The sequence below is a fragment of the Camelina sativa genome, chromosome 18, assembly GCF_030686135.1.
Source record: "Camelina sativa cultivar CO46 ecotype springtype chromosome 18, ASM3068613v1".
Taxonomy (NCBI): domain Eukaryota; kingdom Viridiplantae; phylum Streptophyta; class Magnoliopsida; order Brassicales; family Brassicaceae; genus Camelina; species Camelina sativa.
Genome location: NC_141897.1, coordinates 22,182,279 through 22,204,800, shown reverse-complemented (window position 1 = coordinate 22,204,800; position 22,522 = coordinate 22,182,279). Strand labels below are relative to the sequence as shown.

At 36.9% G+C, this 22,522-nt stretch overlaps 6 protein-coding genes and 1 pseudogene across 7 annotated transcripts; 3 read left to right on the top strand and 4 right to left on the bottom strand.

The window, feature by feature from the left end:
- The first annotated feature begins 280 nt into the window (after positions 1–280).
- On the top strand, positions 281–1,832 carry LOC104762620 (U-box domain-containing protein 27). The gene has a single exon (XM_010485947.3). The coding sequence runs from the start codon at positions 429–431 to the stop codon at positions 1,689–1,691; it is 1,263 nt and encodes a 420-aa protein (XP_010484249.2). The 5' UTR covers positions 281–428; the 3' UTR covers positions 1,692–1,832.
- A 956-nt stretch (positions 1,833–2,788) lies between these two features.
- LOC104762622 (uncharacterized) lies at positions 2,789–4,549 on the top strand. The gene is made up of 6 exons (XM_010485949.3): positions 2,789–3,098; positions 3,199–3,253; positions 3,407–3,457; positions 3,679–3,770; positions 3,867–3,944; positions 4,162–4,549. Exons 1-6 carry the CDS (start codon positions 3,043–3,045, stop codon positions 4,310–4,312), a joined length of 483 nt encoding a protein of 160 aa, XP_010484251.1. The 5' UTR covers positions 2,789–3,042; the 3' UTR covers positions 4,313–4,549.
- Positions 4,550–4,670: 121 nt separating this feature from the next.
- LOC104762623 (putative pectinesterase/pectinesterase inhibitor 64) lies at positions 4,671–7,551 on the bottom strand. The gene is made up of 2 exons (XM_010485950.3): positions 5,953–7,551; positions 4,671–5,478 (listed from the first exon to the last, which is right to left on the bottom strand). The coding sequence occupies exons 1-2, from the start codon at positions 7,067–7,069 to the stop codon at positions 4,793–4,795; spliced, it is 1,803 nt and encodes a 600-aa protein (XP_010484252.2). The 5' UTR covers positions 7,070–7,551; the 3' UTR covers positions 4,671–4,792.
- Positions 7,552–7,654: 103 nt separating this feature from the next.
- Positions 7,655–10,945, bottom strand: LOC104762619 (chromatin assembly factor 1 subunit FAS2). Its single transcript, XM_010485946.3, has 12 exons — positions 10,565–10,945; positions 10,275–10,386; positions 10,138–10,164; positions 9,964–10,036; positions 9,583–9,686; positions 9,287–9,501; positions 9,114–9,210; positions 8,920–8,992; positions 8,695–8,783; positions 8,430–8,571; positions 8,231–8,331; positions 7,655–8,154 (listed from the first exon to the last, which is right to left on the bottom strand). The coding sequence occupies exons 1-12, from the start codon at positions 10,676–10,678 to the stop codon at positions 7,841–7,843; spliced, it is 1,461 nt and encodes a 486-aa protein (XP_010484248.2). The 5' UTR covers positions 10,679–10,945; the 3' UTR covers positions 7,655–7,840.
- A 601-nt stretch (positions 10,946–11,546) lies between these two features.
- On the bottom strand, positions 11,547–12,267 carry LOC104762618 (cell wall / vacuolar inhibitor of fructosidase 2 pseudogene; annotated as a pseudogene).
- A 971-nt stretch (positions 12,268–13,238) lies between these two features.
- LOC104762617 (histone acetyltransferase of the MYST family 1) lies at positions 13,239–15,595 on the top strand. Its single transcript, XM_010485944.3, has 9 exons — positions 13,239–13,622; positions 13,743–13,831; positions 13,914–13,973; positions 14,054–14,263; positions 14,371–14,439; positions 14,569–14,730; positions 14,822–14,915; positions 14,992–15,134; positions 15,225–15,595. Exons 1-9 carry the CDS (start codon positions 13,313–13,315, stop codon positions 15,426–15,428), a joined length of 1,341 nt encoding a protein of 446 aa, XP_010484246.1. The 5' UTR covers positions 13,239–13,312; the 3' UTR covers positions 15,429–15,595.
- Positions 15,596–15,701: 106 nt separating this feature from the next.
- On the bottom strand, positions 15,702–21,601 carry LOC104762616 (O-fucosyltransferase 38). Of its 2 annotated transcripts, none has more exons than XM_010485942.3 (11): positions 21,282–21,559; positions 21,077–21,170; positions 20,884–20,951; positions 20,669–20,757; positions 20,374–20,551; positions 20,159–20,287; positions 19,655–19,791; positions 19,320–19,533; positions 19,049–19,233; positions 18,855–18,950; positions 15,702–15,911 (listed from the first exon to the last, which is right to left on the bottom strand). In XM_010485942.3, the coding sequence occupies exons 1-11, from the start codon at positions 21,498–21,500 to the stop codon at positions 15,776–15,778; spliced, it is 1,545 nt and encodes a 514-aa protein (XP_010484244.2). In that variant the 5' UTR covers positions 21,501–21,559; the 3' UTR covers positions 15,702–15,775. The 2 variants fall into 2 exon arrangements, with proteins under 2 accessions (XP_010484244.2, XP_087356119.1); XM_087499993.1 differs by lacking the exon at positions 15,702–15,911 and adding an exon at positions 18,428–18,744 and having other exon boundaries at positions 21,282–21,601.
- Between the last annotated feature and the right edge of the window lie 921 nt (positions 21,602–22,522).

The window sequence follows — 22,522 nt, the reverse complement described above, 5'->3', positions numbered from 1 at the left end:
ATTATAACGCGCCGAAAGACTTCTTTGACCAACGACCAAAAGTGAAACAGAAAATAAAAATCCATTTTACGTTTTGGAGTGTGCTAAAATAATATTCTAATTTTGTAGTATAGTTATTTAGTAATAGCATAAAGAGAGAAAAATAAAATAAAAGTTATATTCGATATACGTTAAAAGAAAAAGTTTTTATTCGATTTACTCATTTAATTTAGTTTATAAAAAAAAAAGATATTTGAAAAATACAAAAATTCTCGTCAAAAAAGTGAAAAAATTTGACGTCACCAAAGTTTGACTCTCTTTTTCTCTCTCTCTCTCTCTCTCATCTTTTAAACCAAACCCCACGCACTAAAACCATAAACAATCTCTTCTCTCTCTCTCTCTCTCTCTTTTGGAGCAAATCGGCAAAAAAAAAAGCAACGGCCAAAGCAATGAGGAAGGATGATCTCTGCATCACTGTACCTACGTTCTTCCGATGTCCTATATCTCTCGACGTTATGAAATCACCGGTGAGTCTTTGCACCGGTGTTACTTACGATCGAGCTAGTATCCAACGGTGGCTCGACGGCGGGAACAACACTTGTCCCGCGACGATGCAGATTCTTCAGAACAAGGATTTCATACCTAATCGGACTCTTCAGCGTTTGATAGAGATTTGGTCTGATTCCGTTCGTCGTCGAGCTTGTGTTGAATCGTCGGCGGAGTTAGCTGCTCCGACGAGAGACGAGATCTCCGATGCGATTGATAGAGTCAAGATCGAGAAAGAGGAGCGTGACGATCGCGAGGTTTTGTCTAAGATCGTTCGATTCGGGAGAGAATCTGATGATAACAGAGGGTTTCTCGCCGGAAAAGATGATTTCGTGAGGCTTCTCGTGGATCTGATTGACCAAGTCGGTTTCGAAACCACCTCCGCCGCGAAATCGCTGGTTGTTCAAGAGGCGGTTAAGATTCTGAGTTTGGTTCGAACCAAAATCTCAGATCGGAGACGGTTTTCTAATCTTATTTTAACCAACGGTCGAGATCGGTTAACGGTTATCGTCTTCTTGTTTCGAACCGGGAATGTCGAATTGAAGATTGATTGCGCCGGTTTACTCGAGTTCATCGCCGTCGACGCTGAATCAAAGCTTTTCATCGCTGAGAGAGATGGATTAGTGACGGAGCTAATGAAATCGATTAGTAAAGATTCCGATTCGAGCTTGATCGAATCGAGTCTATCGTGTTTGATCGCGATTAGCTCACCGAAGCGCGTGAAACTAAACCTGATCCGAGAGAAACTCATCGGATACGTGACTAAATTGTTATCAGATCCGACGGCGTCGAGCGTTTCAGTCACCGAGAAATGTCTGAAGCTTCTCGAGATTCTAGCATCCACCAAGGAAGGGAGATCAGAGATTTGCGGCGGAGACGGCGAGTGTTTGAAAACGGTTGTTAAAAAGCTGATGAAAGTGTCGACGGCGGCGACGGAGCACGCCGTGACGGTGCTGTGGAGTGTTTCTTATCTTTTCAAAGAGGATAAAGCATTGGAAGCCGTTACGAGTGCTAACGGAGTTACGAAGATTCTGTTACTGTTACAGAGCAATTGCTCTCCCGCCGTTAGACGAATGTTAACGGATCTTCTAAAGGTGTTCAAGGTGAATTTAAGATCTTGCCTTTCGGCTTACGACACCAAAACGACGCATATCATGCCGTTTTGATCAATTCTTTTTTAGTCACTTTAATTAGGGTTCGTTCTTTAAAATTTGTTCCTTGGGAAAAAAGTGAGAAATTGTAAACAAATTGAAATTTTGAATAGTGAATATAAAACAAAAAAACAAAAAAGAAGAAGATTCAATTCATTGTAGTCAAATTATTCTGTTATTACTGTAAAGTAAAAATCAAAATAATGATGTTCTTGAATTTTCCAATCATATTGTTAATTCGTATCATTTGATATGGAATTGCTTTTTTTTTTTTCTTTCAAAAATACGATTTTTGATGATTATTCTGTTGGTAATAAATAGGTCCAAAATTGTCAAAAAGAGATGAATACGTCATATGGTTCCCATCGACCCACAATTTTGTAACGATGTAACATGTGATTTTCAATTCGTCTTTAGAAGATTCGAATACATGATACACGACATAGACATAAGCCTATATATGTAAGTCATAATCATCTTTATCTTTTTCCTCATCTTGTGGTATTATTTTTTGCGTTCAAAAGTCCATTATAATTTTTCAGAAACCTATAGTCTGACTAACAAAATTTGAACCGATCAACTGTCTTTTGTAAAAAGAAGACATGGTTTTTATTTGTTCATGTAATGTTACATTCGTTTTCTCAAGATCTTTTTTTCTTTTCTTTTCATTTACGAATATGTAAAGTATTTGACTAATATTCCTAGAAACTTAAAGTTTTGAATGGTCTTGAGAAACCCATAAATGAGCTGGTATCGGACCACTTTTATTAAATACAGAAAATAATACTATAAGTCTATAACCATTTAAATGTTATTTATTGCCTTTATAACACTATTGACTATATACGTCAAACGACTTTTGGTGCATGTGTTTGGAGTTTTAAGTGTTGCTATTATTCATATAATCATCGTTACAGAAGATACTACAAATATTAAAATATGTAGATTAATATCATAAACTAACAACGAGTCCAACTTTGAGACCTGGCCTTTTGACTCTCAATACGAACGAGAGAAGGGTGGACACACCGCCCACAATATTTGAAAATCGGAATCTGTGTTTTTATTCTTTGGGACTGTTTTGTGTTTTATAACAACGGTCAGTGGACAAAGTTAGGCATGTCAATTCAACGCTTAACTCTGATTAAACAATACATACGTGGAAACAAAGAGAGAAGCAAATAAATTTTAGTATTATTATTCTATTGGGCTAAAAATCGAGAAGATCCGGCCCATTACTAAAGTTAAGGATCCATTCACCCGAGCGTTCCGCTGCTGCTGGGTTTATCGTTCACCTTCGTCAGAGTCTTTCTTTTCTTCATCTTCCCAAATTGCCCATGCTCCGATCGCTTTCGCCGTCGCAGAAATGACCAAGTTCAGGAAGCTCGGTCGCCCAGCTGGTCACCGTATGTCCATGCTCAGGTTCCTTCTTCTTCTTATAAACTTTCTTATCGATCCTTGATGTTCTTCTTCGCACATTGCTTAAGATTTCTCATTTTGTTTCGAATCCAAATGTAATCAGGACTATGGTTTCTCAATTAGTGAAACACGAGCGAATTGAGACCACTGTCGCAAAGGTACTAATTCCTATTTCTTCATTTTCATTGATTTGAGGTTTAGCTAGGGTTTATAGTCAGCTAATGAGACAATCTGTGATCCCTCTTACTCTTACAAGTTGCAGTGTCTTGTCCTAACAATGCAATCTCATTACCATACATTTGATTTTTCAGGCTAAAGAGGTCCGTCGTCTTGCTGATAATATGGTTCAACTCGGCAAAGAGGTAATCATCAGTTCATAAATTAGCCACTCTCTCTACTCTTTTGTATAATCATCAGACACCATAGCTGTAACTGTAATTGTGTTCAAGTGTACTCTAATCTTGGTTTTTATAAGCTCACGAATTGTTTTTGCTTCTCTGATAGATAAGTAGTTTTTTTTTTTGGTCGAGATAAATAGCAAAAAAATGACTGTCATGTCGGTGATGAAATGATTTATTTACAGGGCACACTCGCTGCAGCAAGGCGAGCTGGTGGTTTTGTTAGAGGAGATGATGTACTTCACAAGATTTTTACAGAATTGGCTTATCGATACAAGTGAGAATCTTCGAGCCTTGTTTTTCTTTTTCATCTTGGATCTCTCCTTGGTACTCTCAACTCTGTTTCATGATATGGATGGTATGTGTTTTGCAGAGATAGAGCTGGTGGATACACAAGAATGCTTCGCACTCGTATACGTGTTGGTGATGCTGCACCAATGGCCTATATCGAGTAAACAACACTTCTTTTCTTTATTGTTCATTCTCTTCTCACAGAAGCACATTGAGCTTAGAGTTTTCCTTAGCTGCAATGAAAAACGAAATGGACAATGATCATAAGATCAAACATTATCTGGTTTATGTGTACTTCAAGATACCGGTACTGGATTCTCTAATTTTAGGAAGTTTCCTTGGTGAGCTAACAATTGGTTATACTCTTCTTGGTGCAGGTTTATCGATAGAGAGAACGAACTAAGGCAATCAAAACCAGCAACACCTCAACCGCCACCTCGAGTGCCGCTGGACCCATGGGAAAGATCCCGTCTCACCAGGCAGTATGCACCACCAAAGGAGGAGAAGAGTTCTGATTCCGACCTATAAATATAAGTATCTCTTTTGCTCTCTCTCACACCAAAAGAACATGTTTCTCCTTCGACCCCCGTAGGTTTTGTGTGTCACGCTATTCATCACTGTCCTCGTTTTGTGTTTCACATAAGGTAAAAATAACAAAGTAGCTTTGTTTTTTTATCCTTTGAAACCTTTTATATGTAGTTCCCTTGAAGTTATGAGTCTTCAACCACTCAAAAATCAATTTAAGAAGTTATGAGTATTCAACCACTCAAAAAGTATGATAAGATTTTAAAGTTTCGAAACTTTCTGTTATGACATGATTTATGTGGTTTCTTCCATCACTCAAAAAATTATATCTTTATGATTGGTTGATGACTATGAATCTCAATGAGCGATAACGATAATACCACACTAATAATATTTGACACTACAACAAAAAGTTACAATGACGACCTCTCATGACATTTTTTTTTATAAAACCCTAAGAACCTCTTTTTTCCTTTACAAAAATCAAGCAGTGGTAGAAGCCCACTCATCAGCCTGAATAAAATTGGCGACCGAGTAAACATCAACATGCTTCTCTGGTATCTCACTACTCCATGGAACCCTACTCGATCTAACCGATCCCGGACCTGTATTGTTATACTCACCGTAATACAAAGTCTTCAACGCGAAATCCCCGTTCCAAGGCATCCATCCGTCAGGACTAATCAATGACTCAAGATTACAGTTTACAAAAACCGTCCTCGAAAATTCCTTCCATGGCCTTCCCAAGAAGTTCTTATGCCCTTTAGGGTTAGCTTGATACTCCTTCATGTATTCCTCTGTTCCTTTAATCGAACAGTTCCAAAACACAAATCCCGTGGACTGAGCCGCGTCGATCCTCCCGTGTGCTGTGATCGCGTTGTTTGCGCCTTGCTCGACTTTGGAATGTTTTGAAGCGATAAGGATATCACAGTCTTGGAAAACAGCAGCTGAGTTACCGAATATGAAGTCTACATTGCCCTGGATTCGACATTGTTTGTAAAGCTGACGGAGAGAGTGAGCGTAAACAGTGTCTTGGTTTCCAAGAAACTCGCAGTTTTCAACTACAGAGAAATCGCTGTCTGATCTAAACGCAACCGCTTGGTGCGCGTCTGCTCCTGCTGTGTTCTCTATGGTTAAATCACGAGCCATAAATCCATCGCCGAGAACTCCTACCAAAACCAAAAAACATATAATAACAACAAACATTTTTAAGATTAAGAAACAAAAAATAAAAAAAAAATCTTGGAACTATGTCCAAATTTGTATATAGACTACTATTATTAGAAGAACTATGTTTATACTAACAAGATCCAGTGGATATGATTTTCCAAGTAAGTGTCTGAATGTCACATGGGTTCTGTCTCTATTGAAACCAGGAACACTCCCATTCAATCGACATAACTTAAAATCTTGAAATTAAAATATCAATAACTAAAATAATATTCTTTTTACGTGGCAGAGCAAATTGCCAAATCTAAAACAGTACTATAAAGATATATCAATGTCACCACAAGAGTAAAAGAAAAAAAAAAAAAAAATTTGTGTTGACTTTTAATGTTGTTCTTCCCATTTATTATGTTCCTTTAATTAAATTGACGAAAAAAATAAGAAATAAAAATAGGGTTTTAGGGAAAAAAACTCACCGACAGTTGCAGACTCGAACGTTGTCATCCCTGGTTGTCCGACATTCAACGATCCTGTAATTACCGTTTTGCCCATTCCGTCTCCGATGAAGACGACGTTCTTTTTCTCAAACGGAACCCTAACGGTTTCCTCATACACGCCTTCTCTAATCCGTATCACAAACTTAACGGTTCCGTTAGCATCCGGCGCTGCGTTAACGGCTTCCTGCACCGTCTTGTGAGTACACCCTGTCCCACACACCGTCACGTCTTCCGTTAAACCAAACGGAACTCCTAAGTTAGCCTTCGTTGTTGCGCCCGTAGTACCCGAGCCCAAACCCGGCCCAGCTTTCTCCCAAAACCCATCTCGTTCCGTCGCTGGACGGATCCACGAAACGACGTCGTCTCCAAAACTGTCGAGCGATAGCATCATGCTCAACGCGTTACCGGTTAGGTTCACGAGGCCTTCGAAGAACGTGACCGTGTCGACGACCTGCTTCGTGTCGTTGACGGTTTTGAGACCTGACCAGCAATCGAACTGGTAAGCTAGAGCAGCGCTCATCCACGCACGAGCGTCTTTGATTTGGCCGCTCGTCATGGCCACGTCCGTCGATTCGGTACGGTGCTGAGCGTAAGAGAGGATCTCGAGGCAAATTTTGGCGATGTTCGTACGGTTTTTATTATCTGCGGATGAGTCTAGGATAGACTTGATTTTCGATTGGCCGGTTTTGAGATTCTCGTATGAGACTGAAATCGCGGAGTGGATGATTTGAACCGGTTTAGGATCCGGAGGGACTTGACCCGGTTTAGAGAGGGAGGCGACGCAGTGGTCTGGGAAACGAGTCGCGTTGCAGGCGAGACGGATCTGAGCGATGGGAGGAGGGAGAGGAGTCTCCGGCGGAGGATTATCTTTGGAGGTTGGTGATTGGGGTGTTGAGTTGCGGTGGTTGTGGGAGGATTTGGAGACGGTGGCGTAGATGAGGAGAGTTAAGAGAAGGAGGAGAATAGAGGACATGGCGATGATGATGAGGATGCAGTTACGGGAAAGGACCGTTTTCCGGTGAGGTTTTACGGCGGAGGAAGCAAATGGGGTGGAGGAAGAGGCGGAGAGAGAGTACGGGAGTTTCGGAGAATCCATTGGAGCCGAGAGAGAGAAGATATTTGTATATATTTGTGTATTGGTGTTAATAGTGTTTATGCAAAAAAAAAATTAATTGAAAGTGGGAAAAGAAAGAAAAGAAAGAAACTGAAAATTGAAGAATAATGGAGAAATCTCTCTGATTGAGAGAAAGAGACAGAGGATGAGATTCAGAGATTGAGAGCGATAGCCATTGGAGACGAGACGAGACGAGAGAGAAGAGAGAGTTGGTTTTTCTGGGTTTTTGTTTTTTTAACCTTTTTTACGGCTATTGGGACAAAAAAAAAGAAAGGTTTTTGGAAACTAGTAAAAATTAGGGTGAAATTATCCGCTTTTTTTTTTACCGGTCAATTATTGTCTGTGTTATTCACACATTGGTTTAAACGGGCCAAAATAGCTCAACACAACATCCCTTTCGCCGCGAATTGTTGCATTTACTTGTATGATTTTTGGGCCTTTGATGCCCAGCTAATTTAACTTTTGTATTACTAAGTGATGCATAATAAAACTTTAACCATCCATCTCATTCTCATGTGAGTTTATGTACATTGCTTTTAAGACGAGACATAGCCACATAGGATTAGATTTAGGACTAAAGAAACTTATCCACTTCCAAATTCCAATGTGGCCTCTTTACTGTTCTTTGCAACAAAAAAATCCACCGGTGTAATTCATATATTTGATGTCTAGCCTATGAGAAAGATAATCGTAGCAGTAGAAAAAAGCAGATGGAACAAAATGTATACATCAGTAGTGCTTAGTTTATTATCATTAGGGATCAATAGCCATCGGCGTGATGCGCTTCCTCGCTGGTTTGTTTGAGACAGGTGTGTTAACTTTGCCCTGCATTGGCTGTTTCTCTTCCTCTTGTCTTGTTTCCGTCATCACTTCATCGGTTTTCTGCATAACGTGTTCTTTCTCCTCGCCATCTGTTGTAATTTTGCTCGGCAATGGCTGTTTATTCTCTTCGTTTTGTTCTGATTCAGCCTGTTTCTTGCTCTCACCTGGTCTTGCTTCGGTCATCAGCTCATCAGCTTTCCCTATATCATGCTCTTTCCCCTCACTGTCCACAGGTTTCTTTCCAACTGCAATTGAATTAATGGGTCAAATATCGGATTCTGGAAGGTTGAGAGTGAAAATACTAAGAGTCTAAGAGTAAACCTGATATGGGGATGGATTCTCCTAGTTCGTTATCTTCGAATTCAACTAGTGTGCAGTAACCATCTTGTGATGAGAGTGCTAGATACGAGGCATTAGGTGACCTATTGAACAAATGATTATTGATGACAATTCGAAACCTTGAATAATTATTGGGCTATAATTAGTTAGCGCTGAAGTAAATGTGTAATATTCTTTTTACCATGTTATATCAGTTATTGCAGCGTAGTGGAGACCTGCTAAGACTGCAACTGGAGTGACACACTCTGTGTCATATATGTACACCGAATTTAAAGTTGCAATGGCAAAGACAAGACGGTAAGGAAGCTTGAAAAAACCCTCTTCTGCATGATACAAAATACCATTTAAGATCACCAAAATTAGCAGATTTAAGAAAATATGTACGTCAATGACGGCCTTGCTTTACTGTCCTAAACAAAAAACTTTTAAAATGACATAATATGTACCAGAATTTGAACCACGGAGTTTGAATGCAACAGGACAAAAACGAACCACTACAACCGGTTTGCTGGCACCTGGAAGCTGCAGTGCAGGTCTGCTTGTGGAAAAAGGAAATGAGATAGTGTGAGACATTGTCTTGTTTTATAAAAATCTCATTCATAAGCTCAAGCAGTTGACGTCACTTGGCTACGACTTCCAAACAAGAGATGGTGGTTTGATAATAAACTTACCTTGAAAGGTCCTTCCTAGAAAAGACATAGGTAGCATTCACTGCTTCTGATGTGGGTGAAACCTTGAAAGAACCTGGAAATGCAACACAGTGATGACAGGGACTTTTAGAGACATAAATAATACCCGAGTAATAAACAATGTGATGATCTAGCCTAACGTTCTAAGAAACAAGACAGGTTTTAAGGTAAAATACCTGCTGGAATGAGTAAAAAAGACCCATCAGGTGACCATGATAATCTTCGAAAGAAAGAAGGCAATGTCTCATCATGAAAGAGATGGGTTTTTATTGTCTGCATAAATATCATTTTGAAATCAGGAATACTGTGTCTTTGTGATGAATTATGAAGAATTTTCTCTCTCTCTGACCTTAGTTTCATCACCCCGTTGCTGATCTGCTTTCGTGATAACATGCTGGCAAACATAGTTCATTTTTTCAACACCTTTACTCTTTGTTTGAGGCATATTGACATATATACGGCATGTTCTGTCTGAACTAAGAGAGGCTACATACTTTGCTAAGGGATCCCAGGCAACACCTTGAACATAATGACAGTGGGCATCCAGTATCTGATGTACAGAACCTTGTAGCAAATACGGAATTTTTTAGACGCAGGAAAAAATCTGGAGCCAAAAACAATTCATCTACTCTTTTAATTTCTCACCTTTGTTAACGTCCCATATAATGCAAGAGTTGTCCACTGAACCAGAAATCAGATAAGCATCATCAGGAGACCACTGAAGATCCAGGACATCCTTTCGATGAAATCTAGCAGGGCAAACAAAATAATTATCTTAGACTACATTACTGCTCCAGAAATAATGGATGACTTTAGTGCCGCATGCTTCCCACCATGGCCTACTACTACATGTGATTGAGTCCATATTGGTAATTTTGGTACAACTTTCATACTCTTACAACAATGTTATCAACCTACAGAATCATTCCCCCCCCCCCCCCCCCCTCATGATAGAACAACAGTATTCAATTTAAAAATTACAGAAAGCATGGCAGTGAAGCTAATAATTGAGATGCAAGGACTCACGATAATGACTTGTGAACTTTCCAGGATTGATTGGTCTCACTAGGATGCAACTTCCATATGATTAGCTCACCTCCTGCATTAATACAACAAAAACAGAACTGCGCAATTAGTTTTCTTGACGCATTCAAAAAGACACACACTTGTATCATAGTATATGTTCGTTCTCAGTCATACCGTCTGCTCCTGAGGCAAGTAGTTCTCCTGCACATTATCGCAGAAACACTCGTCACGTCTCCACTAGATTGAACATAAGTTAACATGATGACAACTCATATATAACCAAAAAAAAAAAGCAGCTGGTGCTCCCTTACCAGATCGAGAAAAACGAATGGTATTAACAGCACATCCATGGTAAGTAAGGCTACTCTGGTAAGATACACTAGGAATCTTCTTCTCCGCTTGACCAGAATTTACCAACCATAGCTGAAATTATTATTTCAATTTATTAGTCTACAGTGTATGCAAAATTCAACAATCATAATCCAAAAAAAAAAAAAGGTCTTCCCAGATTTCAACAATTGGGGTTTCAATCAATAAAATTCCAAAATTCACCTCTAATTGATCAAAATAAATCGAAGATTTGAGCTAGGAATTGCATAACCTTGATGTCGTAATCGGCTCCGGCGGTGGCGAGTAAACCGGAAATCGGGTGAAAATCGAGGGTTAGAACCGGCTTCCCATCGTGCCAACTAATCTGAATCGTACTTCCCTTCATTTTTTTTTTCTATGTGTTAAATCGTGCACAATGCCCCAAAATCGTGGCGAATTTTCTCGAGAAAATTAGGGGAAAATTATTTTCTAGGTTTTAGTATCAGTGGGAAGACGAAGAAACTGTCTCGCAGTGGCGCGTCTTTTGGGCGCCAAAAAAATATTAGTCTACGTGTCAGAATGACGATTTTATCCACCGACTAGTCCGGTTTAATTTATAACCGGTCTGGTTAGTGTTTTGTCACTAAACTCCATTTTTTGACATTTTTAATTAAACCGTCAGATTGCCGTGTTCAATTATTAGCGAGAACTGTAGTCACTGACCTACGAACATACACTCTCAATAATTTTATATAAATGTTTTCCACCTAAAATTCAATTTACTTTTGTTTAAAAAGTCACACATCTTTTGCTTTTGAAATTTTGATTCGTATATCAGTCGACGTCGTCCTAAAAGCAGCAGTAGTAGTAGTAGTAGTTATGTGGTCGATGACTATTCCAGATTTAAAATATGTAGACGACGTTACCTTTCTCTTTATAAGATGACACTTTAAAGACCACTTTTAAAGACCCTTATCGCAATTTTAAAAAGTATAAAACATCTCCGGAGCGATGGTAACACGTATAATGCATATAGATAAAAAGCAAAAGTTACCTAGAGATTAGATATATTCAATCAAACAATTATAAAAAATATATATACTCCCCAACTCCTCTTAATTAAGAGACTTTTTTCCCAAATATTTGGCACTAAAACACGACTTATGATTTTCGTATGATTAGTAAATCGAGAGTTGAATATTGTAGTCAAATATTCTTGGCAATTTGAAAGTAGTAGCGAAGGAGTCAAGGAGAAGAGTAATGGAGTATTAAAGTAACGGTAGTAAAAAGTTGCAAATTCCATATTAAAATTCATTTAACACGATAACTTAAACAGAGATTTTACCGAAGTTAAAATGCAAATGTAAATCATTCAACAAGGCGATCAAGAATCCCGGAGACAACACCACAGATACGTCTCAGACTCTGTTCACGCCGGTGAATCTCCACCGGATAAGACAGCCCCTTAGCTCGGCGGAAAATATTGCGGCAAACATTAGGATAATCCTCCGCCGCCAACACATGCATGGAAGCATAGTCATAAGCTTCATCATCAAGATCTTGAATTGTTTGACGGAGAGAATCAGCGGCGAGAGCATACTTCTCGGAGCAATCTTTTAACACCTTTTTAAGGACGACGTCGTTCGCGGCGGATGTTAGGTTTCCGGCGATGTAAGTTGCGGTGGAGGTGGCGTTTGTCATACCAACGCCGATCATAATGGCTGCGAGACCTTTTGTGTCGGCTGTGGGACTTCTTGGGTCGGATTTGAGAGCCGAGACACAGAATTTGTAGTTGTTCGTGGTTTTGCAAGTTGATTCGATTATTGTCGCGTTGGATTTGGCTGAGACTAGGGTTGAGGATGAAAAGGATAGGGTGAAGATGAGGAACAGGAGGAAGATAAGAGAAGAAGCCATTTCAAGAGAAGAGGGGTTTGAGCAAACTGTCTACGGAGAGAGATAGAGATGGAAGAAAGAGGATTCTTGTCTTATATTTTGAGCAGTTTCTTGATATTACGTATTTTTAAAAATATATAAAAATAAATACTATTTTTGTTTATCATTTGTTAGTTGCACATTAACTTAACGTAGTACTTAATGATAAACAAAATAAGTACTACGTGGTATGACAATTAATTACAATAGCACATTAAGTACTACGTTAAGTTAACGTCGTTAACCATGACATTTAGTCCAATAGTTTATGCTAATATTATGGCTGTTACAATTGGGATTCAAATTTACATACATATTGTTCCTATATATAATAGTCCTATATGAAAGAAGAAAAAAAGAAGTCTCAATGTGAATTAGGTGATAGTTCTTTTTGTCAAGATGCCATATAACGTGTATACATGTGAACAACTGAAATAAGAATCAATTTGTATTCTTTCTTCATTCGAAAGTAAGTAATACATACACATTAGTTCATTACCCGGAACAACAAAAATAAAATAAAATGATGTGTAAATTTTCACTTACGATACAGTAAAGTGACCATGTGAATTTTTTTTTCTTTTTTTTTGTTCTTTAAAATCATTTTGGTTAATTTAGAGGAACATGGTGTGCGAATCTATGACCATAACTTCAAGGACATGATGATGAGTTGTGTTTGGTGTTTGCTTCTTGGAACCTTGTGAGTTTTTGATCTGTGAATCTTGTGATTAGTACGAATCATAAAGCCTTGTTTGGCTGTTTCCCATTCACGACAAAAACAACTGACTCTGTCACTCGTTTTCTTCTTATTTTAGAAATTATATAATCTCATAGTACTCGTTTTGATAAACTTCTTAATTCTCCAACTAATCATTATTGTTAAAAACTTTTTAACCTTAACCCTGGCGATTATAAAAATTAAACCTTAAACTCAACAGTTATAAACGTGTATTAACGGTGAGAGATTTACTACAGGCCCATTAAAGAGATAGGCCCAAATTAGTTTTAAAGCAATTAATGGGCTACACTAGTTTACAAATTATGTTCTTTACCCATATGAGGAAAAAATCATCCACCCGGAAAAACAATCTCCGACCCGATTGAAGAAATGGGATCGTCTGCGAATACAGAGACGGCGATGATTGTCGTCGCCTCACCGGCGTCGAACCACAATAATCCGGTAACTAACGGCGGAGGTGCGATTACGAATCATACTCCTGGTCCGATACTCGATCTGGTGATCTCAGAATCGGATTCATCGAAGAAGAGAAGAACAGGGGTGCTTCCGCTCGAGGTTGGTACTCGCGTGATGTGTCAATGGAGAGACGGGAAGTACCATCCGGTGAAGGTTATCGAGCGCCGGAAGAATTATGGTGGTGGCAACAATGATTACGAGTATTACGTTCACTACACTGAGTGTATGTTGTTGTTTCCTTTCTCTTATCTAATTTTGTGAAATCTAGGGTTTAGGGATATGAAATTTTGGAAATTGAAATTCAAGTTGTTTGATTTATCACAATTTCTTGTGAATACTGCAGTTAATAGAAGATTGGATGAATGGATTAAGCTGGAACAGCTAGACCTTGATTCAGTAGAGTGTGCTTTAGATGAAAAAGTTGAAGACAAGGTAGCCTTTTTTTTCTTCAAATTCTTGAGCTTTATTCTCCGTGCTTTGCACTGAAACAGAGAAAGCGTGATTGTGGTTATAGGTGACTAGCTTGAAGATGACACGGCACCAGAAACGGAAGATTGATGAGACACATGTAGAGGTAAGTGATTGTGTATCTTCAGTGTGGTGAACTGTGTGTCAAGATATATTCTGATGTTTTTTTTCAATATTTGTATATAGGGTCATGAAGAGCTGGATGCTGCGAGTTTGCGTGAACATGAGGAGTTCACGAAAGTAAAGAACATAGCAACGATTGAGCTTGGGAAATATGAAATTGAGACATGGTACTTCTCTCCTTTTCCGCCAGAATACAATGACTGTGTGAAGCTCTTTTTCTGTGAGTTTTGCCTCAGTTTTATGAAGCGCAAAGAGCAGCTTCAAAGACATATGGTGAGTACCTTTATTGATTTTTCCATACATACCTTTTTTTGGTTCATTCAAGTTGTATTCATTATTTTTTACTTAACTTTTACTCAATTTTCGTTTTTTTAATGTAGAGAAAATGTGATCTGAAGCACCCTCCTGGGGATGAAATCTATCGAAGTTCTACTTTGTCAATGTTTGAGGTAATATCCCGAGGATGAAATTTTTATATCGTCTGCTCTAGCCTTCTTATCTATGCAAGGGATATTCATATCTTCAGCATTGTCACATACGTTTCATGACCTGGGAGTTTTTTTGGTAATACTTTACAGGTTGATGGCAAGAAGAACAAGGTCTACGCACAGAATCTCTGTTATCTGGCGAAGCTATTTCTTGACCACAAAACTCTTTACTATGATGTTGATTTGTTCCTGTTCTATATTCTCTGTGAATGTGATGATCGTGGATGTCACATGGTTGGATACTTTTCAAAGGTTTAGCATTCTTTGGCTCTTGGGTCTGTTTTGTACATATTCGGTTTCAGTTCGATAGTGTGATGAAAAAATGCAAGTTCTGTTGGTACAGGAGAAACACTCCGAAGAAGCTTACAACTTGGCTTGCATCCTCACCCTTCCTCCTTATCAAAGGAAAGGCTACGGAAAATTCTTAATAGCCTTCTGTGAGTTTTTTTTGTTCTCTTGTTATTTTCCCTCACATCTCTCTATGAAGCTTACACATTATGCCTCGTTATATAGCCTATGAACTCTCAAAGAAAGAGGGCAAAGTCGGGACACCAGAGCGACCCCTCTCTGATCTAGGCTTAGTGAGTTACAGAGGTTACTGGACTCGGATTTTATTAGACATCTTGAAAAAGCACAAGGGTAACATTTCTATCAAGGTACTGTATATATAGGCATCTTTTGTTATGCTTGTAAGCCTATCCAACAACAGGTTGTTTCATATATCTCTACCCTTGTTCCAAATGTAGGAGCTGAGTGACATGACAGCAATTAAAGCAGAAGATATATTAAGCACCCTTCAGAGCTTGGAACTGATACAGTACAGGAAAGGACAACATGTGATCTGTGCGGATCCTAAGGTACTGGATCGACACTTGAAAGCGGCAGGCCGTGGTGGCCTTGATGTAGATGTTAGCAAAATGATCTGGACTCCTTACAAAGAGCAGAGCTAAGAGCCATTACACTTCAAAATGGTCATGGTGTTCTTTTCGTTTGCTTAATCCTTAAGATGACTTCTGTCTGTAAAAAATTAACACGCTATTCGTTCACTAGATCTTGTAACCGTAGAAATATTTTGTCTGGATCAGTAGTAAACTATGATATTTCGTTCTTGTTTCCATTATAGCTGACAAAAGAAAAAAATTCCATGGCCATTGTAGTTGTAAAAATACATGATCTCGTACATGACCCAGGATTAATCTGAGAAATATGTGGTAACTATAGCTACGATGACTATGCCCATCTAATGATACAGAACAAAAATTGAAAGAAACCAAAAAAAAAGTTGGAAATATATTAGTTAGGGTTCTCTGTGCTGCTTTGAACTGCAAATACACTCTGGGTATGGATTCTCATAAAAGGCTTCTTCGGTTCTAAACCGGGCACGTCCTTTGATCCCCTGTGTTGGTCCTTTCCTTCTTCTCGGTGCACCTTGCCTGCAAAACCGATCAAAAGAATGTGTTTCCACATCAAAGATGATGATTTTTTAAAAAAGGTTTACTGTAATTCTGACTTGTATAAAGCAAGCATATGATTATTTTGTTACCTGTCTTGATGCATTTGCTTCACAAGATTGGACAACTTGCAGTTTGTGAAGCAGTTTAGTTGCAGTTCAATTCCAATTTCTTCTTTAAGCGCTAACGAAAGGATACAATTTGTGAAGCAATTTAATTAGTCTTCTCGAAGAAGTTTTATGCTATCTTCGAATTGGCCCTATTGCCGCGGATTTGATTGAATATTCCAAGTTATTTGATCAAAGAGAGGATATATACTTCGGTCCACTGGAGAAGAATGTTTCTTTCAGAGGATATCATGCTGTCATCATTGAGTCAGTTAAGCCATACCGTGGAGATTTCGTCGCCGTATGTAAGATGTCTAATGGGCCCAATGTTGGTCATGGAGGTTATGTGTATGTTTCACTAACTACCATGTACATGATCGTGGGAGTTCATGATACCATGGTACCTTTTGTTCGGCCCACACCCGGACCACAACATCTTTTGTCCAATTTTGTAAAGTTAACGATGCATAAGAAGAAGGGGAAGAACGTGAAACCTGCTAGCAGTTCGAAACCTGAGGGAAAAGAAGAAGCTAAACCTGACAGTGGCAGTGAAAGTGCACAACGTGGTGCATCCTCTTCACACCCGCAACTTCAACCCCAAGAAGCTTAGCCTGAGTACTTCACGGAGAAGCCTAATCTGGTATACTGATAATGTCTTTTGGGGACGTATATAAAATCAGACATCGGCCAAAGAACACAACTTTCTTAAACTTATAAATATGTCTTTTGGACACAAATATTTTGACATGTGTAAAAAGAAAATTTATTTAATAATTATAAGAAAATTAAGAAATCCTAAAATTAAAAAGATTACAATTAATATTTTTGAAAGTATATAAAACCAAAAGTAATCTATTATATCACTAATTCTAATAGAAAATTTATCTATTAAATTATTAATTTCAAAAGGAAAATATGTGCAATTAATAAGGAAAATATTTGCAATTTAATTACAATTATTATTTATTATAATCATATAGTAAAAATAATTTTATACAGAAAGTGATGAAAGTAGATTTAATGTGTGAAATTAGTGATTAACATAATGTAAGAAAAATAAGATAATCAAAATAAGAAATTAATTTAATTTTCTTAAGTTTTTCAATCGGTGAATGATTTGATAGTGTATTCAATATTATGTTTTTATATAAATCTTGGTTTTCAAAGTTATTAACTCATGTGATCGTGATACGTGTCAATATAACAATTAATTTTTTTGTCATGTGTTATACAAAAACTTTGTTTCAACATATTAGTAAATTATAAGAAATTAAAAATTTAAACAATTTAATGAATATAAAAAATATAGTTCATATATGTATATAAAAATAATATTAATTCTAATTTTAAATTACTAATTCTATAAGAAGAAAAATTAAGAAAATTATACAATTAATTACTATAATACCATAATTAAATAAATTATACTGTTAATTATTAATCCTAAAAGAAAAAGGATTGTAGATACTCACCTTTACATAAACAAATAATGTTCTCATAATAACGTCTTTGAATTTTTGATTAATTTATGATAATATTGGACAAGTAGTAAAACTATAACTTATGAGATTACAAAATATGAAACAAATATATTTAACATATTTTACTTTTTCAAATATGAGATAAAATTAATTTTCAGTTTTTTTTTTTGAGAATGAGGTTTTATTAATTTTTAGTTTTTATAAAATATTAAGTAAGGTATAAATTTGATAAAATGCACTTTTTATATATATATGAAAATTATAAATATTACTCATTGGGATTGATTGAGTGCATAGAGTTAAAATCTAATTATATTATCATGTAATAATATACAAAGAAATTATATCGCAAGATGGAGCGTGTGAACTCTAAATCCGATTTTTAAAAAATAATCAATTGAAATAAAGTTATATTTTGAATACAACTTAAAATTTCACATATTTTTCTTATATGTAACACGCGGACTCGCCAAAGAACAAACTTTCATAACTAATAATAAATAATGTCTTTTAGGCCGGATATGTTTTGTGCTCTGTTTCTCACTTCTTTGATTGCAACCATACATTTTTGAGAAACTAAACGAAGCAAATATTTAATCTAAAGGAAGAGAGAAAGTATCAACAAATAGAGACCTTGCCACAATTTTGAGATGATAAGCCAAAGAAAAGAACAAATAGCACATCTTATTTTTTTTCTTTTCTGATTTTTTTTTCGACAACAGTAAACAGTATTAGCTTATGATCTCAAACAATACTTAATTAAGTTGTAACGTAAAAAGAAAAAAGAAAAAAAAAACAAGTTAAGTTTACTGTTTTTTCTTACAATTGTATCATGTATAATAACTTAATTACTGTTTGTTTACAATTGTTTTTTCGTACAATAGTCTGGAAGTAATTTTGAATCTTTGAATGCCAAAAGAAAAAATTCCATGGCTATTGTAATTGTAAAAATACATGATCTCGTACATGTCCCAGGATTGATCTGAGAAATATGTGGTAACTATAACTACGATAACTATGCCCATCTAATGATACAGAACAAAAATTTAATGTTTTAAAGAAAACCAAAAAAAAAGTTGGAAATATATTAGTTAGGGTTATCTGTGCTGCTTTGAACTGCAAATACACTCTGGGTATGGATTCTCATAAAAGGCTTCTTCGGTTCTAAACCGGGCACGTCCTTTGATCCCCTGTGTTGGTCCTTTCCTTCTTCTCGGTGCACCTTGCCTGCAAAACCGATCAAAAGAATGTGTTTCCACATCAAAGATGATGATTTTTTAAAAAAGGTTTATTGTAATTCTGACTTGTGTAAAGCAAACATATGATTATTTTGTTACCTGTCTTGATGCATTTGCTTCACAAGATTGGACAACTTTGGTCCCTCTCTTGACTGTCCTCTCTCCATCTTACTGAAGAGTTTCACTAATCCTTTCCTGCATGCAAGACGGAACTTTTCATGGGCTGTAGCAAAATGAGTAAAAAGATGAAAACTTTTTGAAGTTAGAAGACAACAGAAGGAAGAAGATAGAACCTGTCTGGAGTGATAGTCCTGCGATGACCTAGAAATCTGCGGTGACCTTCAACGGCTCTTGCCATGTTTCCAGAATGTGAAGGAACAAACACATCACTCTCAACTGAAATTATATAATCAAGAGCAGCCGTTTTAGTCGCATGGCCTGTGAAACCTTTCAACTCGCCTTTCAGAGCTAGTGTTTCCTACAAAGTCCGGAACATGAAACAAAACATTATATCATCTTTAGATTGCCAGTAACATGGAAGATTAAAGAGGTGGTTGAACAGACCTTAAAAACTAGATTTGGGAAGCGCGACTTAAGCTCAGAGAGTCTATCATCACCCCCATAGATATCCCCTGCTGCAATATAAATGACTGTTGACTGAGGATATCCCAGACCTTTCAGAAATATTCCCACTTCTTTTGGAGTCAACGGACAAAGGCCTTCCTCTCTCTGCTCTGTTGAGTTTATACTTTTGATCTTCCAATGGCTTGTACTTTCCCTGTGATCAACCAGTAATATTAAGGCTTAAAAAAACCGTAACTTTAAGATGATTAGATGAGTTGATACTCTTGATCTTTCATGTTTACTGCTAAGATTAGATGCACAGAGTAATTTATTACCGCATCACTGTTAGTTCTTCGGATTCAGCATCCGTGAGACCATAGGTACAACCAGTGAAAGCTAACATGTCCTTCTCATATCTCAGGTGCAATGCAATGTATCTCCCAGCACGTGCCTTGAGTCTCTCAACCAGCTTCTGTGGTGTCACCGTCATGATTGCTCAGAACCCAAAGTCTACAGGAAGCCCCATAGGACACCTCTTAAATGCATAAACTACTGAGACTTATGTATGATAGAAAAATCTGTGTTCACTCTTCTATCAAGCTTCGCTGAATAAGGCCTCTAACACATCATACCAGTTATTGATATTTCAGTCATTGGATGATGAAAACTTATTGACCCATACAGACTTCTATACTAGCTATTTAGTACCCAAAGAGAACACAAACTTGATTTTTTTCTATGTATGCAAAGGAATAAGATTTTACTACAGCCTATCTATGTTGTGTGTGGATGTGATTACAAACAAAAGCAGTAAGAATTAACAGTAAAAGGGTCCAAACCTGTCCAAGGCTTTCAATGGCAGGAGAGAAGCGGAGACCACGATACAGTACACGGCATCTCAATCTCTGGATGTCAATAGGAAGGTCATTATTTGCAAGACGAGAATCTGATTTCGCGACATGTATGACCTGCATTGTTGTTTTTCTGTCAGTGATTAACATGATCGCTTACAAAGTTTATTGCTACAAATGAGTACAGAGAAGTTGCGTAAGACCTTGTAGTCCTTCCACAAGTGTGTCATTTCTTCATAATATCCAACACTAGACCAAGAAGTGAAATGCTTCCTTGCTCTAGGAAGAGATTCCACTTCCTTTGGAAGCTTCTTAATAACATTCACATCTCTTTGCAGGGATTTGATGAAATGCTCCTCGTCAAAAATATCTGAGAAGACACTGAGGAACAGTGAAGGTAAGTTAGCAATACAGTATAAATCTCATAACTACTAACTTAGAGCCAGAAACAAACAAAAAAAGCTGCAATCTTTTTTGTTTGTTTGAAGTTTCAAATACCTTGAATCTTGCCAAAACGAACGCTTATCTAGCTCAGGAATGACTAAAGTTGCATTCATGATGTGGGCAACAGCCACTATATCTGCTATCTGTACAATAATATAGTATGCTTATCGAATCAGTTGAGATTTGGCACAATCATTCATTTTCTATTAACACAAGTAACATGAAAACATCAGCTTAAAATAGTTTCTGGTTTTAGTAGTACTACTTACACCAGTGCGCATTTGATTTAGTCCACCATTACTTCTCACTGTTATATAGTGATCTGATTCTGAAAGATCTGCAAAAGATAACAAACAATCGTGTGGATTTAAGATCAACAACACAAAGAAAGGAATCTGAAATCAAATCAATTCGAACAACAACTCCCAAATTCATGTACAAGATCCATCAGAAGATAGATACCTTTGTATTTAGGAGTAGGTTTTACACATGGATGCAAACCAAAGCTGAAAGGAGGATCCCAAAGTTGAGTATTCTCATTCGATTTCTGCAAATTCTGGAAGCTCAAAAATGTTACTTTCTCAATCATTCCGATCAAAAACCAAATCAAGAATCTTCATTTCTTCATTCAAATCAAAAACCCACGAAGAAACACTAATAAATTTACCTTCCTAGGAGGCAAATACGGTGGCGGAATTGATTCTGAATCGATTAGATCCCGATGTTGGTCATCGTCGGTTTGTATGTTTGTGGAGCTGAAGACAAGAACCCAGATGGTAAAAGCAAAGATGAAGATCAGGTAGAGAGATATAGCTTTTATCGACAAGAGTCTAGTTGAAGAAAAAGATGCGACTATCGAACGAGATGAACTTCTGTGTTTCACCATCTCCCCCTCGATGAAACAACAAGACAGATCTACAAAGACTACAACGGTCTCTTTCCTCCTCCGGTCCGGACATCAAGCTTTTTTTTTTTTTACTCTTTCAAATCCGGTTTGGTTTCAAAATTGCTGTTTTACCGGAAATTCGAATTTGACAGTGTCCGGTTCTTGCATCTACTTTAGAAACGGTGCGGTGCTATTCAATTACTATAAAACGCACCGTTTGGAAATATCCTCAAAAACGTGGGGTAATATTATTATTATTATTATTTTTTTACTCAGCTTAAACGTGGGGTATTATTAATTGAGTGTTTGCGCAAATGTTTTTCTTTTTTACAAATTAGAATATGCCAAAATTATTAATCTAATTACATCCATTGCCATTCAATTATTGCTATTACAAATTAGAACATGCCAAATAAATATAAAAATATAAAAATAATCTTACAATAAAAAAACGAAAACAAAAATACTAATGAGAGTTAGCGAGGTTTGTTATTATATTATAACCTTAAAATCTCAATTTATTGGTATTTTCTAATATATAAAAGAAAGACATTAATCAATTAATGAGAATTAATTCCCTACCAAAAAATAATTAATGAGAATTAATAACAATTAGAGTAATAGAAATATTTTCTCATATCTCAATCAATAATATTACCTACAATAATCGATAAATCTATAAATTGTATATTATTCCTATAAATAAACACTTTTGACATGAATGTCTCCAATTTAAAGAACCCTCACAAGGAGAATTGAGAAGAAAAAACATTTATTTGCGATTTTTAAATGCTCAGTCGAGCCATTGACGGAAGTCTTCCGACTCGGATTTTGATCTTGCAATGAGATATCTACATAAGGGCAACTATCAGGTGTACCGCGCCATATTACCAAATGACGATGGTATTCTTACTCGTCCTTATCCATATGCGACTCATACATGGTTTTGGCTACATTTGCTAGAATTAAAAACTTCCACATACTAGTATTAGATTCAAGAGAATAAAATTTGCTTGAATATG

Excerpts from the sequence above, each read along its gene's own strand:
- LOC104762620 (XM_010485947.3), top strand. The coding sequence starts at position 429 with ATGAGGAAGGATGATCTCTGCATCACTGTACCTACGTTCTTCCGATGT.
- LOC104762622 (XM_010485949.3), top strand. The coding sequence starts at position 3,043 with ATGACCAAGTTCAGGAAGCTCGGTCGCCCAGCTGGTCACCGTATGTCC. Across the intron at positions 3,254-3,406 it reads TTGAGACCACTGTCGCAAAG|GCTAAAGAGGTCCGTCGTCT; the intron begins GTACTAATTCCT and ends TTGATTTTTCAG. Across the intron at positions 3,458-3,678 it reads TGGTTCAACTCGGCAAAGAG|GGCACACTCGCTGCAGCAAG; the intron begins GTAATCATCAGT and ends ATTTATTTACAG.
- LOC104762623 (XM_010485950.3), bottom strand. The coding sequence starts at position 7,069 with ATGGATTCTCCGAAACTCCCGTACTCTCTCTCCGCCTCTTCCTCCACC. Across the intron at positions 5,479-5,952 it reads GTTCGAGTCTGCAACTGTCG|GAGTTCTCGGCGATGGATTT; the intron begins GTGAGTTTTTTT and ends TGGTTTTGGTAG.
- LOC104762619 (XM_010485946.3), bottom strand. The coding sequence starts at position 10,678 with ATGAAGGGAAGTACGATTCAGATTAGTTGGCACGATGGGAAGCCGGTT. Across the intron at positions 8,332-8,429 it reads GCAATAACTGATATAACATG|GTCACCTAATGCCTCGTATC; the intron begins GTAAAAAGAATA and ends TTTGTTCAATAG. Across the intron at positions 8,155-8,230 it reads AGAATCCATCCCCATATCAG|TTGGAAAGAAACCTGTGGAC; the intron begins GTTTACTCTTAG and ends ATTCAATTGCAG.
- LOC104762617 (XM_010485944.3), top strand. The coding sequence starts at position 13,313 with ATGGGATCGTCTGCGAATACAGAGACGGCGATGATTGTCGTCGCCTCA. Across the intron at positions 14,916-14,991 it reads AAAATTCTTAATAGCCTTCT|CCTATGAACTCTCAAAGAAA; the intron begins GTGAGTTTTTTT and ends CTCGTTATATAG. Across the intron at positions 15,135-15,224 it reads AGGGTAACATTTCTATCAAG|GAGCTGAGTGACATGACAGC; the intron begins GTACTGTATATA and ends TTCCAAATGTAG.
- LOC104762616 (XM_010485942.3), bottom strand. The coding sequence starts at position 21,500 with ATGGTGAAACACAGAAGTTCATCTCGTTCGATAGTCGCATCTTTTTCT. Across the intron at positions 19,234-19,319 it reads TCCCAAATCTAGTTTTTAAG|GAAACACTAGCTCTGAAAGG; the intron begins GTCTGTTCAACC and ends CGGACTTTGTAG. Across the intron at positions 18,951-19,048 it reads AGGACTATCACTCCAGACAG|GAAAGGATTAGTGAAACTCT; the intron begins GTTCTATCTTCT and ends TCTTGCATGCAG.